At 40.4% G+C, this 17,253-nt stretch overlaps 1 protein-coding gene and 1 long non-coding RNA gene across 3 annotated transcripts in view; both read left to right on the plus strand.

The window, feature by feature from the left end:
• Positions 1-657: 657 nt before the first annotated feature.
• Positions 658-2,969, plus strand: LOC120490628 (uncharacterized). 2 transcript variants are annotated; one of them, XR_005625103.2, is made up of 4 exons: positions 658-988; positions 1,082-1,155; positions 1,235-1,303; positions 2,152-2,969. It is a non-coding gene; the product is annotated as an uncharacterized LOC120490628 (long non-coding RNA). The 2 variants fall into 2 exon arrangements; XR_005625102.2 differs by having other exon boundaries at positions 658-1,155.
• Positions 2,970-5,067: 2,098 nt separating this feature from the next.
• Positions 5,068-17,253, plus strand: part of ptk7b (protein tyrosine kinase 7b) — a 29,083-nt gene continuing 16,897 nt past the window's right edge. The window contains exon 1 of the mRNA XM_089116709.1: positions 5,068-5,495. Within this exon, the coding sequence (XP_088972835.1) occupies positions 5,387-5,495 (109 nt within the window). The 5' untranslated portion in view covers positions 5,068-5,386. The remainder of the gene's footprint in view (positions 5,496-17,253) is intronic.

Here is a 17,253-nt window from a genome sequence, read left to right on the forward strand (position 1 = left end):
GGGGAAAAATCAAAAATCAACGAAGGCAAATTTTTATCGAGTGGAACGGGACGAGATCTTTTGAAAGAGACCGCCGGCCTCGTGGGCCCCCGGGGGCCCGAGATACAGGCCCCCAAAGCCCCTACGGAAGGGAAAAACGCAAATATCTCGGCGAAAACTAAACTGGGCTCATTCGAACCGTCTCGCAGAACTGAACAAAACCATATGCGTTTCGTCATTTTTGGTGGAGTATTCGCGGAGATATTAGCCGAAACCCGTCGGTCGCGCTATCGCCACGAGCTCGGGAGAAAATCGCAAATATCGCGGGGGAAAATCAACGTTTCGATGAATTTTTAACGAATGGAGAATGGACCGAGACCTTTAGAACGAGACCACCCCCTGCCTCGCCCTCGTGGGCCCGCTACAGGCCAAGAAAAAGAAGAAAGAAGGACAAGAAAATTAAGCCCCTCCGCCACACACAAAAAAATTATTTTGCACTAGTTATTCTTATTTTTAAGTGGAATGCAGTGCGCGCGCCCGTTTCCCGCCTAAACAGGTCCTTTGCGCTACAAAAAAAAAAAAAAAGCGCGCGCTGTATCGAATTAATTTTGAGCCAATAAAAATGAACGTAACTTTTCAAGAAACGAATGAAAATATAGAAAATATAATTTGAAACTGAATAAAATATCTTTGAAACTGAAAAAGAATGAACCGCAAGCAATTTTTTTGACTTTGTTTTTAACACACTACATGTTTTGCTAACTATTCCTCATATTTCGTTTACTGATCTACACTTACAAATGCGCTTCCAGAGTTTTCATTTACGTTTCTGAAGTTTTCGTTTACACTCCCTGAGTTTGCGTTCGCTGTTCTGACACAAATCTCTCGTGGGGGCGGGGCTAGTAGCAGTGTATTCTCATTGGCTACTGAGCTTTTGATTGACAGCTTCTTGACCTGGAAGTGAAGACGTCAGTGAGTGTTGTGTTTACACGTTTGGATGTGAGCGTCTGTAAGCGCAGCTTTCTATTTCATTTAGGTGATATTAAGTTTATTTCTATATTTATTTACTGCTACACTATATTGTTGATATGATTTCTTATAGAAGGAGTAGTACAGAGAAATGATATAATTTGTCATCGTCGATATCAGAATACTGGATAGCATAGGCTACTCGTGGTAAGTCTGATTGTTTTTATTTTTTTTATTAATTAATACTAAACTAATACTAATTATAATACAGTTCTTGCTTTTTCAGGTGGAGAGGCATATTAGAGTTCAGTGAGAGCCCATAACATTATACAGCAGTGTTGTCTTGATTTAATTGGTAAGTTGTTAGCCCAATCATTACATGTCTTGTTTATCTAACGTTACATACGGTTACAGTCTTCGATTAGATCATATTTGCTTCAATTAGATCATATTTCCCCTCTGCCACCCCAAACAACATTGTGCTAGAGTACTGTACAGTATCTGTACTGTAGCCTACAGTACAAAATGTACTGTATCAGACAATGACCAATGCCTTTGGACCAGAGCGCTGTCAATCACTGCCCGATTCAACTTTGGCAATGTAAAGCCAATTGCTGATTAATTTGTGATGCAGAGTTTTTAAAAGAAGAGAGAGAGTACTTGACCATTTTCCACGTCTCCATTCATAATATGTAAACACTCATTTGTTTTGAAGTATAACCCTGGGCGCAATATTTATTCTGCAAAAGGCAATAAAATGCTTTTTCTGTATCCATATTTGAGTAATAATTATGTTAAAAAAAACCAACATTTTGGAGAAAAATGTTGAATTTTTAATAGTCTTTAATAATTTATATATATATATATATATATATATATATATTATATATATATATATATATATATATCCAAATTCAAAACCTAATACATGCAAGTAATTATGAAGTAATTATGGGAGTAGACGCTACACAGCCATGGATAAATGTTTATTGGGCTATAGAGCCATCTACTGGTTACACAATAGTATTACAGATGATAAATGGTGTGTGAGTCAGGTAAACATTTAGTACTGTAAAATCCCTTAAAACATTTATATAATTTGTTTGAAATAATTATTTTAAGTCTGCAAATGGTTACTGCATGTGGGAGTTCAAAGCAGTTTGTATTGTTAGATTATAATATATTTCCTTTCTCATTTTCCAGGGATTTGAGCAACTTTTCCACAAACAAAATTCTGATGCTGACACAGAAGATGGAGTGATAATACCAGAGATCAGCTGTCTCCACCAGACAATAATGTTACTTTGTTCAGACATATCACCTTTGAATGACTGGGATCCTTATCTTCAGACACCTGTTGTATTTTATTTTAATATGATAAAATAGCAAATATTTTAATTTCTTTGGAGCTCTAGATTAAAACAATCACAGTACACAAGAGGTTGCAGTTTATTCTTATTAGTCTCTGCTGATCATGGATTAGCATATCAACAGCATATGAATGGAATAGTTCATCCAAAAATAAAATTCTCACTTATTTTACTCACCCTCATGCTGTCCCAGATGCATTTTACTTTCTTTCTACAGATAAATACGAATTAAGATTTTAAGGAAAGTAATCCATCTCTGCAAGCCCTAAAGATGCTTTAAAAACCACACACAGTGACCGTGATGTCCATGTGACCTCAGTGGATGAATCAATACCTTCTGAAGTGAAACAATAGGATAAGAAAATACTAATAATGTAAACTGTTTTAACTATTAAAAGTAACTTCCGACCAACTGCCATACATTGGTACAATCCACTTGTGTTATGTGGATTCACAGAGATGTATTATTTCATTAAAAATCTTTGTGATTATACATTTTATTATCTATATTATGAGAATACTGTGCATTACATGTATAGTATGCAGTTAATGTTTTGTGGATTCTGGTCTTTCCTGTCATAACTGCATCCAAGACTTTCACTTTGATACTTGTGTATATGCTGTAGTGACAATAAAGAATGAATACATTTATTTAAATTTTTTATTTAAATTCATTTAACTGATTTTATAAGTCATAATTGAACCTGTTGATGATTGTTCAAATATATTTACCATTTTAAATGTGAGAAAATAATATTAACAAAATGAAATAAATAAAATGATCAGCATGATTAAAAAAATACCAACAAAAATATTCTTTGTGTGAAATATGTAATGAAATGCCCTTTGAGGTCTGTATCATCTGACAGCAACCCACGATTGTAATTTTCATATAGTTTAAATTCCTCTTATTTAAGTGATCATACATGATCATTTGATGGTGTAAATGCATATGGTAACAATGAGAAATTTGATGGCCATGGTTGCCAACCTTGATTACCTGGTTGAAGTGAAACTTTCTTGACTGCTGAATATATCACACACGTATACTAGTAGGCTATTCTCTTTATATTGTAATAGCACAACCTGCCTAACATGCAAACGAATCATCAAGAATAAACAAATATTCTCCTAAAACATTGGACAAAATATTTTAAGTAGTCATATACAGTGGGCCTACTTTGATGTACAATTACACCTGAATAGACTGATCTCTTGTGAACCTAAAAGCTTCTGTTGACAAAGTAATCGCAGCAGAAGGTAAATACAGATAAAATTAAAAAACAAACGTAACTTAATATCACTAAAATGAAATAGAAAGCTGCGCTTACAGACGCTCACATCCACACGTGTAAACACAACTCTGACGTCTTCACTTCCAGGTCAAGAAGCTGTCAATCAAAAGCTCAGTAGCCAATGAGAATACACTGCTACTAGCCCCGCCCCCACGAGAGATTTGTGTCAGAACAGCGAACGCAAACTCAGGGAGTGTAAACGAAAACTTCAGAAACGTAAATGAAAACTCTGGAAGCGCATTTGTAAGTGTAGATCAGTAAACGAAATATGAGGAATAGTTAGCAAAACATGTAGTGTGTTAAAAACAAAGTCAAAAAAATTGCTTGCGGTTCATTCTTTTTCAGTTTCAAAGATATTTTATTCAGTTTCAAATTATATTTTCATTCGTTTCTTGAAAAGTTACGTTCATTTTTATTGGCTCAATATTAATTCCATAGCGCTGCCGCCATCATTCAAAAAATGGATTGGGGGATGTACTAAATATAGCCTATATATCTCGCATCACAATAAATGTATTGTGATTGGATAAACATTTAGTAACTATACAGATTTTTAATTGGTTTAGTGACCAAAATGTTCCAATGTTTAGGCTGTGCTGCAATCGGTAAGCTTTTTTTTAATTATTGCTTGACACATTTCACGATTTCAATTCAAGTGTTGTGATTTGAGACTCGATAAATATTAGGAACACAAGATGGGCGTTAATTATACTAGCACAACTTACCGAAATATATATACCCCACATATCAATCAATCAATCAGTGTAAAGAGGTCAAATACAGCAGGAGAATTATAACATTTACCTCAGGAAAGCCATTTAATGCCCATAATATAACACCAGTTGGTTAGAAAAGACTAAGAGTGTTTGCTAGATGAGTTCACGAGGCGATCTGTCACGTCACATTTACAAGCGCCAAACCGGCATTTATTGTTTGAAATTCGTAATAGAATTGACAGAATCTGTGATCTAAGATTTATTATAATATAACTGTCTCTGTCCTGTCTGTCGGTGTATGTGTCCTCGCTTCGCGATTTTTTTCCCGGTGTGTGTGTCGCGTGAGAGTTGACGCTCCTGGAAACGATCGTTGGTCTCAGTTTGACCGCTCTTATTTCGTTTCATATATTCTCAAGATGAGGTGAATTATCAGCTATAAAGGACACGAAAAATGATATTCAAACTCCTACAGTATATTATTTTATAAGTAAATAACGCATAAAACAGTCCCTTAAAAATTATCATAGTTTTAATGTTTTTTCCAGCCGTTTCTGGTTCGGACAAAAACTTTAAATTATATATTTTATTGCCTGCGCGTTCAGGTGAACTTGGGTTATGTTTACGAGCTTTTACAGATATGTTTTTGGACACCATCAAGCTTACATTCAAACAGTTGTTAGAGATACATCTTAATCAGTTCAGTGTGTGGTTGTTTCCCGGTGCTGCCAGCGGGATGCAGCATTGGACCCGTTACCGCACACGAGCGAGAGAGCAGAAACCGGAAGCTGGAGAGAGCGAGAGAGAGAGAGAGCGAGAGAGAGAGAGAGAACCCGGGACCGAGAAAAGTGACCCGCAGTTTCTCACGGACTACAGGCGGACACCGGGACTCGCACCGAGACTCCCCCGGAATACCGCGATCCTTCCCCGGACTCCTCTAGTCGAGCTCATAGCGCGCGTCAGTTTCAGCTCAGTTTGAGGGGAAGGAGAATAACCGTCATTTCTGCGCACTTTGTGAACGCGTCTGACCTGCGCAGCGGCACCTGCGCGTCCCGGAAACATGGACGGATCACCGGGGACCGACACCGAGAGCAGCTCCAGAACAACAACACGCCGGACACGGAGACCCGACGGGAGTCTGCGAGCCTTCTTCATCATGTATTTCAAAGGTAACATCGCTTTACCTGGACACACACACACACACACACACACAGCAGGTGAAGCATCAAGCTTTACTGAACTGAGTCTGGAGTGTATGGAAGCCCAAATCATGCTTTGGTGGTAAATAATTCAAAACCAAAATCATCTTAATATGACTTGGTATGTCATCATGACTTGGTATATCATAATAATAAGATGATATCATTTTAAAATGTAAAAACAAATAGGTTACACTTTATTTTAAGTTGTCATTGTTACAGTGTAATTACACAAACAACTGCCGAGTAATATTTAACTACATGTACTCTAGTTAGTTCGGGTTAAGGGTTTAGGGTTAGTTACTTGTAATTATGCATAATTTCCTGTTATTACTACATGTGTAACGTGTAACTACGTCACCTTAAAATTGTTACTAAAAAATTAAGCTATTAAATTATTCGAAATTACGAGATTAAAAAGTGAAATTATGACCTTCTGTCTGTATTATTTTGACTTTTAATGTGAATTTCAACTTTATAACAAGTATGTTTTAAATGTAATCTTTTTAATAAATGTGTCATAAATGACAGTTTATGTGTAAATTCGATTTTTTTTTTATGATTTACAAAAGCATGATTCTTTTCTTATGTGGGTTCTGTAATAATGCATTTAAGTGTGTTTTCAGAAAAAGTTGAGCTGTGATGTTGATATCTGAATTCATCATTTATAGCTTTATCATTAATTGGTTTATGACCACAGATGATCAGTGTTTGTGGAAATGAGCATATCATCACATCATATCATAGCATAACTTAACATAAGATGACATTAACATCTCATCATAACATCATATCACAACATAGCATCATAACATCACATCATAAGATCATAACATCACATCACCCCATCTAGAAAGGAGAAGTAAAGCGAGACACATTCATCTTTTTCATAAGCTCGGTTGTTTCTGGTAGTTTGCCGGTGTTTGTTTGTGTGCCATCACAACATCTTAGGTTTATATTCGTTATTGCTTTCAACAGTGACGGTCCTCCTTTAAAAGCATGAGTGTTTATTAAGGTGTGTGTGTGTGTGTGTGTGTGTGTTTGGTGCATGATCAGATTCCTCTTTCTCTGAGTTTTGAGTTGCTCTAGTTTTATATTTCAGGGGTTTTCACACTGTGTTTGCTCTCTGGAGAAGATTAGAGGGGGAAAAAATTAAATAGATTTAACTAAATAACAGTACAGAAATATAGTGAATGGAAATAAATAATGTAATAGAAATGAAGAGTTTTACCAGGCCTGCCCACTAACGCTAGTCAGAGAGAAGAGTCAGTCCAACACATTCGAATTAGTTGGTTAATTATTACACTCAAAAGAATGTTATGTTGGCTTTACTTGTTTTTTTTTTATTCAAGAGGTTCCACATAACTGGATTACGTTAAACAAACATAATTTGTTCGTATAACTTCAACATCTTGAAATTAAGTAATTTTAAGTGACCCAATTTAAGTAGTCTCAACGTTTTTTTTAAATGCTTCCTGGCTGGAATGATTCAGGTATTATTTTATATTCATTCATCCATTTATATTTCATTTATTTCAGTGATACATAATTAAATTAGACCATAATTAGCTATTTGGTTGCAGTAGCACATATTAGCATCTTAAATGCTAAGATTTACATGCTCCTTCAATCAATGCAATGGAAAATAATTAAATCAGTCGACAGACAAACAAAATGCTCAACTCTTCTCCACAATGAGTAATTCTCCACTGTAATTTCATTTTAAAAGCACCGCCCAGTTTCAGTTCATGCAACACAAATCAGTCATGTGATCCAACACAAATGGATAAAGGAAACTTCAATTGTACATATACAGTATATTTAAGCAGATTGAACACAATCACATTAAGTTCAGGCAAAATGGATGTAAGAATTTTTTACTTAACATAAATGGGTTGTTGTGTTTAGACAACGTGTTAGGATTTTGTACTGTTAAATTAAGACATAATTACATAGACCTTAATAGGAAAAAACATTTCAAGTCAAAAAACACAACTATTGTAGGTCAACTAAATATAAATATATTACGTAAAGTGCACAACCTTCCTAGTTAATTTTTTTGAGTGTAGTTATTGGTTAGTTGTGTGCTGTTGTTAGTCACATGACCCAGTGTTTGTGCGGTAAAAATGATTGTTGGTCACACAGATAAGAGTGATGCCTCATAAAGGGTCTGTGTCTTAAAATAAAGAAACCCAACTAGACGAGCGTCTCGTCTCCGTGAACGGCTCTGATGAAGCGCACAGAAATGAACCGAAGCTCATACTTTAGTTTATGCTTTTCTGAAAGCCATATTCCTTATGTGTATCAAAGCTTGAAATGTCTGCTTTTAAATTAATCAATTCAGATGTGAAAACAAATATAGTCAGATAACATAATCTGAGTGAAACGTGTCTCTCTCTGGTAGGGTTGGGTATCGAGAATCGAGTATCGATTGGAACCGGGACTAACTTTTCATTTTTCCCGGAATCGTTCAAAAGTTAAAATTTCGATTCCTAGTTTCGATATTCACAGTCCGCCGAGCGGAAGAAGAAACGAAGAAGCGTCTACCGGAAGTGTTGGCATAACCGCGCGAGTCGAACATGAGTAGCTTACGTCGGCGGTCCAAAGTGTGGCTTCACTTTTCTAAAAATAACGAAATCTTGGCAAAATGCAAAATTTGTGACAAAAGGAGTATTTCCTTCAGAAAGACCGTTGGTTAGCAAGGTTAGCTAAACTTTTTTGACCCTGCTTCTTAAAAGAATCGGAATCGAGAATCGTTCAAATTCAAACGATACCCAACTCTCTGGATAGAGTCCACTCTTCATCTTCATCTTTGCAGCCGACGCTGACTCAGAAAACACTCATTTACCAATCAATTATTCAAATGTCCTGTAAGTCATTATAATCATTACTTTTCCTGTCTTAAGTCTTATGCTTGAGTGCGTATTCATATTTTAAAGGCTCTATATTCTGACTCTCTGTAATGTAGAGCAATGTATATTACATATTTAATGAATATATTACATATACCCCTCCCCCAGTCTATATTTAGTGAAATTAGTATCATAAATGTGCAATTTGTCAACTATTCGCTTAAACGGATGATAACCAGTCGACTAGAAAAATCTTTAGTCCTAAATTTGACACATAATATTGTTTTTCACTGTACCAATAGTGTCTTTACACATGAAATTTATCCCTGACTTGATTTTTATGATGGTTTTGACCTGTTTTATTGACTAAACTCTGTCGTGTGTTAATAAACTGTTAAACTCAGCGCTCAGGCGATATTTCCCAGATGGCCTAGCGCCGGTTGTCCTGTTATCTGTGTAATATGTGCAGTCCGACTGCAGCGTCTCTCGGGCTCCAGATCTGCTTTACTCTAATACGCCTCTACTTACAGGAGAAAAGGAGCCTGACGCATTTATCATTTACATAAGCGTGTGTGTGTGTGTGTGTGAGAGATCTTCACCAGGAGCTGAGATATTAAACGTCTCATACAGTATTTGTTTATTGCATTTTGTTTTTTTTTACAGTCACAATCAAATTGTGTGATCGTGATATTTCTCCTGCCACGAGCGCTTCTCTGGTGCCGTATGCCGGATTAGAGTTAAAGGGTAACTCAACCGGTGCAGACATGAATGTGTATTGAAAGTGGGTCATATATGTAGTACAATAGTGTCATAAATTTCTAGTTTGGGTCCTTCTTGGCCGATAAAAGGCAGAAAATGACTTTTTAGTGCTTGTGGATTGTAGACAACAATCCCCACGGTGCATTGCAGTGCTCAGCTCCGCAGGCCCCTCCCACTGCTCCGCCCATCACTGTAGACTAGCTAGTTGAGCTCCACTCTGGAAATGGTTTCGCACAATGAAATCAGATAATGCGCGCTAATATAATATGAGTATGACGACGTAAGAGCGTCAAGGCGTTCATCAGCCAATGGTGTGATTCGATACGGCTTCAGACGATCGCCACTCTCACTCTGACGCGTAATTTTACACGTGAAGTGCAGCGTTTTGTCTTGGGGATCTTCATTAATCTCCTCGCTATCAGACGATCCGGGAGTCTCCCGCAGATTGGTAACGGCTCCCTGATCCCGCAAACGAGTTCAAATCTCCCGAATCTAGAGCGAGCGAGCGAGAGCGCGACAGAGAGCAAAGAAAGTGAGAGAAAACGGCGTTTTAAACCTTATTTTGGGGCAAAGTCATCAAACTATTTCAGCAATTTTTATTATATTTTACTGCTGTGTCTATACATGCAGTGTTTATGTCCCGGTGAAGTGCAGTTCTGACTCTCTAGATAGAGCCTGGTCTTGTCAGTCCGAAACAGCGGCCCGCAGGCGTTGCCAAGATGGCGGCCGAGTGGCACGACTCGCCTAAAAGGACTTTGGCAGCAAGGACGATTAGCCTTCATCATTGTAGGAGGAAGAGAAGAAGGTAAATAGCGGATTCCTCTCGTCTCTGGGGAAAAGGAGAGAGTGTGGACCGACCGTTCAATAGTGGGACTGGATTTCTAATAAATGTGTGGAGTGTCCCTTTAACAACAGTCACTTCTACACATTTCAACACTTACATCATTTAATAACCTTTAAGGATTGAAATGTTTTGTCTTATTAAAATCTACATTTTTTATAAACCGTTTCACATGTCCTTGAATTGCTTTGGGGAAACTCCAGTCCTCACGCCGGTATCCTGAACTGATTTAAATATAAATATAAACACTAGTCTACGGATTGTGTTGTCAGAGGTCATGTGACCTCATAAGACCATCCCTCCCTCCCCCGCTTCTGTCACCATCCGTGTGTGTGTGTGTGTTTGATGTAACCCATATTTCATATCCGCGCTACGGCTGCCCCCCCACACACTCTTCTCACGCAACGGCTCAATCCCAACACACACACACACTCCTGTTTGCTCACACAACACAGATTAGAGTTGTAGATCTCTACACTTCAGGGCAGATTTACACGACCTGTGACCCCGACACGGATGATCCGCTCTCAGTAGCGACGCTCCGCCAATAAACGTGATTATTTTCACGATGGACCGCCGCTGGTGTTCTCGGGAGTTCGTCTCGACAGATGGAGATCTCACACACACTCTCCTGTTCAACTCGAGCAGATCTACATCTGTACTGTTCCTTTATTCCCAGCTCCGCCATCGCTCTCGTGTTCGTGTGCTGACATCAGTCGGCCAGGGGAGAGTGGTGTGTGTGTGTGTGTAAGCAGACAGTACAGTTTGTATAGTATAAAAACCATTGCGTCTATGGAGTGCCCCCACAAAGATAGCGAACCAGACTGAGTGTGTGTGTGTGTGTGTGTGTGTGTGACTCAATGGCATTTAAAGGGACTGTTAAAGGAATGTTTGGGGCACTAAGGAGGATGTCAGTAATCAGGAAACACACTGTTTTGAGATGTCTGGAGAACGCTGGAGAAGAGCGGCTGACCGACTCGCACTCGCCAACATCAGCTCCTTTCCCACAGTTCACTTCACTTATATTGGAACTGAATTACTGTAATTACTGTATTCTCGTCCTGCAGCGTTTGTGCTGGTGTGATGATGCGGTCGCCCTGTGTACAGTACGGTTAGGTGATGATGATGATGATGATGATGATGCGGTCGCCCTGTGTACAGTACGGTTAGGTGATGATGATGATGATGATGATGATGCGTTGGCTGTGTACAGTACGGTTAGGTGATGATGATGATGATGATGCGTTGGCTGTGTACAGTATGGTTAGGTGATGATGATGATGATGATGATGCGTTGGCTGTGTACAGTACGGTTAGGTGATGATGATGATGATGATGGTGATGATGATGATGATGCGTTGGCTGTGTGTACAGTAGCTCACGCTGAGATCCCTCGTCTCTGCTCGGAGAGCCTCATAAACATGTTCCTGTCCGGGCCACGAGCAGCCTCTTCCTGTTTTATCCCATGTTAGCACTTGACCTTTGACCTCAGGATCCTGATCTGTCATTGGCCGCCGCTCCTGAGTGTGTGTGTGTGTGTGTGTGTGTGTGTGTGGAAGTGTTGTGACGGAGACGCAGGAATGGGTTTGCGTGGAGTTTCTGATGCAGGATCTGAGATCAAGGCCTCGGGGATGGAGAATCCGTATAGAGCGGGAACGCTGGTTTCCTGTGTGGACAGGAAGTGATGTGGAGGAAGTCCTGCAGCTGTGGCCAGTTGTTATGGCCTCATAACTCATAACTTACATTAGTCCAACTCCAGACAGGTAGACCTCATCAGGGTCAGTGTTTGGTGTGAATGAGAAGTGTGTGTGTGTGTGTGTGTGTGTGTCGCTCTGTGCTTGTGTTTATCTGTCTGTGTGTCCCGGTGTTTTGTCCTCCGCTGTTTCCCGCATGACTCGGACTCTCCCGTCACACACACAGCGCTGTCGTCATTAGTCTTCTGAAGAGTTGTCCTGTGTTTGCTGTGACCTCTGACCTCTGCGTCTGATACGATGCGAGCATCTCCTATCGTTGAAAAGGCTCAGGAGGGCTGCGTTTGATGATGTCACATGTCTCACACACTTCCTGGGCCGTAGCTCGAGTAAACCCTGTCTGGCTGTCTGTGTGTGTGTGTGTGTGATGTGTGTGTGATTGATCCAGGCCTGACACACACACACACACACACACATCTCATGGTGTTTCTGCTGTCCTCTGTAAAGCGTGTGTGTGAGTGTGTGAGTGTGTGTGTGTGTGTGTGTGTGTGTGTGTGTGTGTGTGTGTGTGTTGCAGCGGGCTGACCCCTGGCTGTAAGAACTCTATAATCCACTTTACACACGTGTAATCTCATTATCTGTGTAATGTGACACTGGAGGAACACACACTGACACAACACTCACGCCGTGTCTGAATGGACACACACACACACACTCGATACTGAGACTCATTGTTGGCCAGTGGGTTATGATGACATCATCCTGATGTATGATGGTTCAGTGTGTCGAACACGGATCTCCTCGGTGTGTGTGATCACGTGGGATCATGTGTGTGTGTGTGTGTGTGTGTTGTGTTGGCTCTGCTTCTGTGGTCCTGCATGAGGTCGACGGCGAGGACTGATGGGTTATGGGTAATGAAGGAGAGTGAGCAGGGCTTGAAGTGCTTGAGTTTGACTCTTTGACTCTCAGTCCTGGAGAATCCTGTGAAACAGACATGTTTATGAAAAGGTATTTGAAAAGTGCTTGAATTATTGAAAGACATTATATGTGAAATTGGTATTAATTTAATCGATAAAGCAATCTTTTAATGCAAATCACCGTCTGATAGATATAGAGCCATTTCCCATGAGAGGTATTCCTCATATCAAGTATATGACACCGCTCTTATTCTTCAGCTCAATCATATATTCATACGGGGAATATGAATAAGGGAAGCGATATCTCCATCATAGTGTCCTCTCAGTGATTACGTTACCGCATCCACTGCATCCGCTGTACTTTATTTGTGCCATTTTGTATTATTTTAGTTCATCTATTTACCTTTTTTAGAGTTTGAAAGATAATAAAGATATTGTCTGATTAGTGAGATCTCAGATTGTAGTGCTGGAAAGACTTTCATCTGAAGCGTCTGTACGAACCCTGCTGTTAAAGCGAGACCCAGGCAGGATTATTTCTGCTGTATATGACCTCTCGTGTGTGTGTGTGTGTGTGTGTGTGCGCTGCTCATATCAACAGTAGCTGAAGTGGAGCATGCCACGGCGCGTCTCTCGAGGAGGAGAGGCCTGTGTGTGTGTGTGTGTGTGTGTGTGTGTCAGGAGCGCTTCAGGTTTACTTTTATAAACAAATGATCACCATAAGTCTAAGTTTAAAGGCAGATTGTTGCTTGTAAGTTAAACGTGTAGAAGTCAGACTGTTCACTGTGGACTGAAACTATTCCTCAAGAGCAGGTTTGTGTTTCCGGCTTTGATGACGCGTTTCTTCATCTCCGTTTGCAGTGCAATATTAATAATATTACGTTTCGTCTCTTAGAAATGCACCCGTGACAGTATCTCTGGTCATGAGCCGTCATGTGCACCGGTTCGGGAGAATAAAACGAACCCTCAATGCTGCAATAAGTCACATGTTCGTTTATGTGTGCATTAAATGTATTTTGAACAAACATTTTTGTCTGTTGAACAAAAAACGATTGCAATATAGTCACTTTAGTTACAGTGAGTTTAATTGTCATGTTTGCTTGATGACGGATGTAAACTGACGAGAGTCTGCACTGACGAGAAGCAGCTTCATAAACTTCATAAACACACACATGATGCATTTATTATAATCATTTTTTTCATATTGATCAGATTATTCCAGGTTCAGTCCGCTCTGGTTGTTCACGTTCTTCATCTGTCAAGATGAGTCTCAGACGGGCTGACGTGTGTGTGTGCAGTTCCAGACGACGGGCCACACACTCACAGAAACACTGACATGGCTGTGTGTGTGTGTGTGTGTGTGTGTGTGTGTGTGTGTGTGTGTGATGTATCTGGGTCAGTCGCACACATAAATACAGAAGGATTTCTCCAGCGGGAAGAGTTGTGTGTGTTGTGTGTTCAGTCAGCTGTATATAGTGTAAGTTGTGAGAGTGTATAAAGTGAGTGAGATGTTGTTGTGTGTGTGTTGTGTGTTTAGTCAGCTGTTGTGTGTGTGTGTTGTGTGTTCAGTCAGCTGTCTATAGTGAGTGAGATGTTGTGCGTCTGCTGCTCAGAGTGTGGTTTGGGCGTTCGAGGACCCGCAGCTCTCTCTCACTCGCGGCTGTGATTGACATGCTAATAAACCGTTAGCGGTGGTTTTGTCAGTGTGAGTTAATCCTGTGAATGTGTTTCTCTGAGGGATTAGAGAGAGGAGGAGTGGGAACGTCTTCTGTTTAACCCCTTCCTGACCCACCGGTTCCCACGAGCTGATCACAGTTACACACGCGCTGTGATTACTCATGTAACGAGCGTGACCTCATCACTGTAATCATGTGCTCCGCTAATGACGCTCGTCAGGCAGGATCGACCTGTCCGTCGTCTCCCAGTAATGATGACGCTCAGCACTGCTGAAATCTGCTTTCTGTCCAGTCTGGAGTTCAGGAGACCACCTTGACCAGGACACGCCCCTAAATGCACTGAAGACACTGATTGGTTGATTAGATAATTACATTAATGAGAAACTGAACAGGTGTTCCTGATAATCCTTTAGGTGAGTGTATGTTGTGTTTATAATAATTTATCAACCCGATAGATGATGTGTGTGTGTGTGTGTTGAGTGTGTCTGGTGTGCAGTATAATGCAGTGTGATGATGATGATGATGATGATGATGAGGGAAACACGACATGAGCGACACACAGTGTTTCACTTTATCCATCTCAGGAGTGTGTGTGTGTCCTGTGAACGCAGAACGCAGGAGATGTGCTGTAGTCTGAGGAGTCGGTGTGTGTGTGTGTGTGTGTGTGTGTGTGTTCCTGCAGGCTGTCAGGTCAGATGTGTGTGTGTGTGTGTGTGTGTGTGTGTGTCCGCTCTCTGAATGAGAACAGAGCGATCAGTGTCCTGGAACGGCGTCTCTCTCTCTGTCTGTTCAAGCTCCAGTCAGCACTAGTGTTTCAGAACGCTGCACCGGTCCTGTGTCCAGCGGGAGTGTGTGTGTGTGTGTGTGTGTGTGACCGCAGAAACTATGTAAGATTGTTAAGATTGTAGTTAAGCCGTTAAGTAGGGCATGTTGATGTTGACTAGCGTTAGCCCAGCGCTGTGACCCTTTACACTGTGAGGTTCTGCTAACCAAATCTGTTCTGACAACGTTATGCTAACCTTCAATCAATGATCATTGTTCACAACATCCAGTTTTTAGTGTGTTTTAAATGTTCTAGAAGTGTGACGGACGTCCTCTGAGCGTCCCGACACCAACACTTTATTCCGCGCCGTCCTCGTCTCATACGTTACATGCACTTCCTGTAGCAATAACAGTCAGTTATGCTTAATTACACACAACTAATGCTATAGTTAGCACATGTAGTTGCTTAATATTACTCAGAACTTTAATATATAATGACACCTTAAAATAAAGTGTAACCCTTAAAAGTCTTAATAACAAATGTCCCCTGAGTTATGTGTAATAATGAGAGAACATGAGTTCTGAGTGTTGTATAATATAATACTAGTTTTATTTTAGCAATACGGTAATCAAAGATGTAAATCACTGGAGTATTATAAATATGATTGGCGGTTCCTCAAATGGAAGACTGTGGTCACCCGATTAAAGCACATTATTTCTACAGCGCTTTAATTACAACACGCCTCCCAGATCAGCCAAATATCAGTGTTAATGTTTCTAAACTCATCAATTATGAAACAAACTCCATCAGCGTTACAGGAGCGTTATTATCAGATCCGTCCGGTGACGTGTTAGCGGCGTTAGCTCATATACTATAAATAAACTGGAGAAAATTTAATGTTGTAAGAAATAATACTGAAATTGATTAATCAAATGTAAAAATAAAACACTGTATAGTCTTCAATGAATTAATTAAATATAAATTGATTCATATTGAAGATTTAAAAAAGTTTTTTGATGAACATGAATGAAGTGAAGGCACCAGTTTCTGAGGCTGCTGTCCCTTTAAGGAGGAATGGTGCTCTATTTACTCTCAACTCTATTTACATTCAATACTCCACACACACACACACACACACACACACACACACACACACACATATATCCAAACCCCCATATCTATACTAAACACATGATACACATGTGTCCGTCTCTCGTTCTGTCCGCGTGAGTGTGTGTCCGTCTCTCGTTCTGCTGACCCCAGATCGCATCTCAATCGGCCGTCATCGGCATGGGTTAGCAGTGTTGTGTGTGTGTGTGTGTCGGTGTGTTTTGATCGTTGCGCGGCGTGTTTGTAGCGCTGACTAATGACCCGTGAGGAGATGCCGTCCTCGATCGCCCGCAGCCCTTCAAGCCACTCGACTGGAATATTTGGTTCAGTGGCTTTCTAGAGAGCATCTCTCCTCTCTCTCTGCTGTGTGTGTGTGTGTGTGTGTGTGTGTGTGTGTGTGTGTGTGTGTGTGTGTGTGAAAGCTGTTCTCTGGGCTTGATGGACAGAAAATGCATCGTGGCTCCAAAGTTTGAAGGGCCGTAAGCCAATAAGAGCCCATCAGTGAGCAGATGAAGATGAGTAATGCTGACGTGTGTGTGTGTGTTTGTGTGTGTGTGTCAGACTGACTTAAGTGCTGTCGGGTGGTTTCAAGTGGAAGAGGGGGAAGGAGCTTCAGTCGCTCATATCAGATGAACCTTAAGTGTGTGTGTGTGTGTGTGTGCGTGTGTGTGTGTGTGTGTGTGTGTGTGTGTGTCTGAAAGCAAGAGCTGCAGTGTCTGGTGGCAGATTTTATCCCTCGGGTCTGAAACACACGTGTGTTTATGAAGCCTCTTGAAAACTGTTTTACTTCAAAATTCAGTTTTATTTTTTGCCTGATTCTGATTTCTCCATTAAAATTTTTCTGGTTTCATTTTTTTTTTTTCTAAACTGCAATTTAATGGTTAAATTAATATAAAACACCATATTGAAGTCTCAGCTTTCAAATCCTGTTAGTTTCATCAGTAAATGTGTGTGTGTGTGTGTGTGTGTGTGTGTGTGTAAGTGGCCGCCAGGGCTGATGGGAAGGATTATGTGATGAACTTCCTGTCAGACGGAGAGACACTGAACTCTGACGGACTGCAGACACACACACACACACACTCTAGAGACACAGTCATCAGCGCTGGGCTGGAGTGTGTGTGT

Source organism: Pimephales promelas, chromosome 11 (assembly GCF_988280905.1).
Source record: "Pimephales promelas chromosome 11, fPimPro1.hap1.1, whole genome shotgun sequence".
Taxonomy (NCBI): Eukaryota; Metazoa; Chordata; class Actinopteri; order Cypriniformes; family Leuciscidae; genus Pimephales; species Pimephales promelas.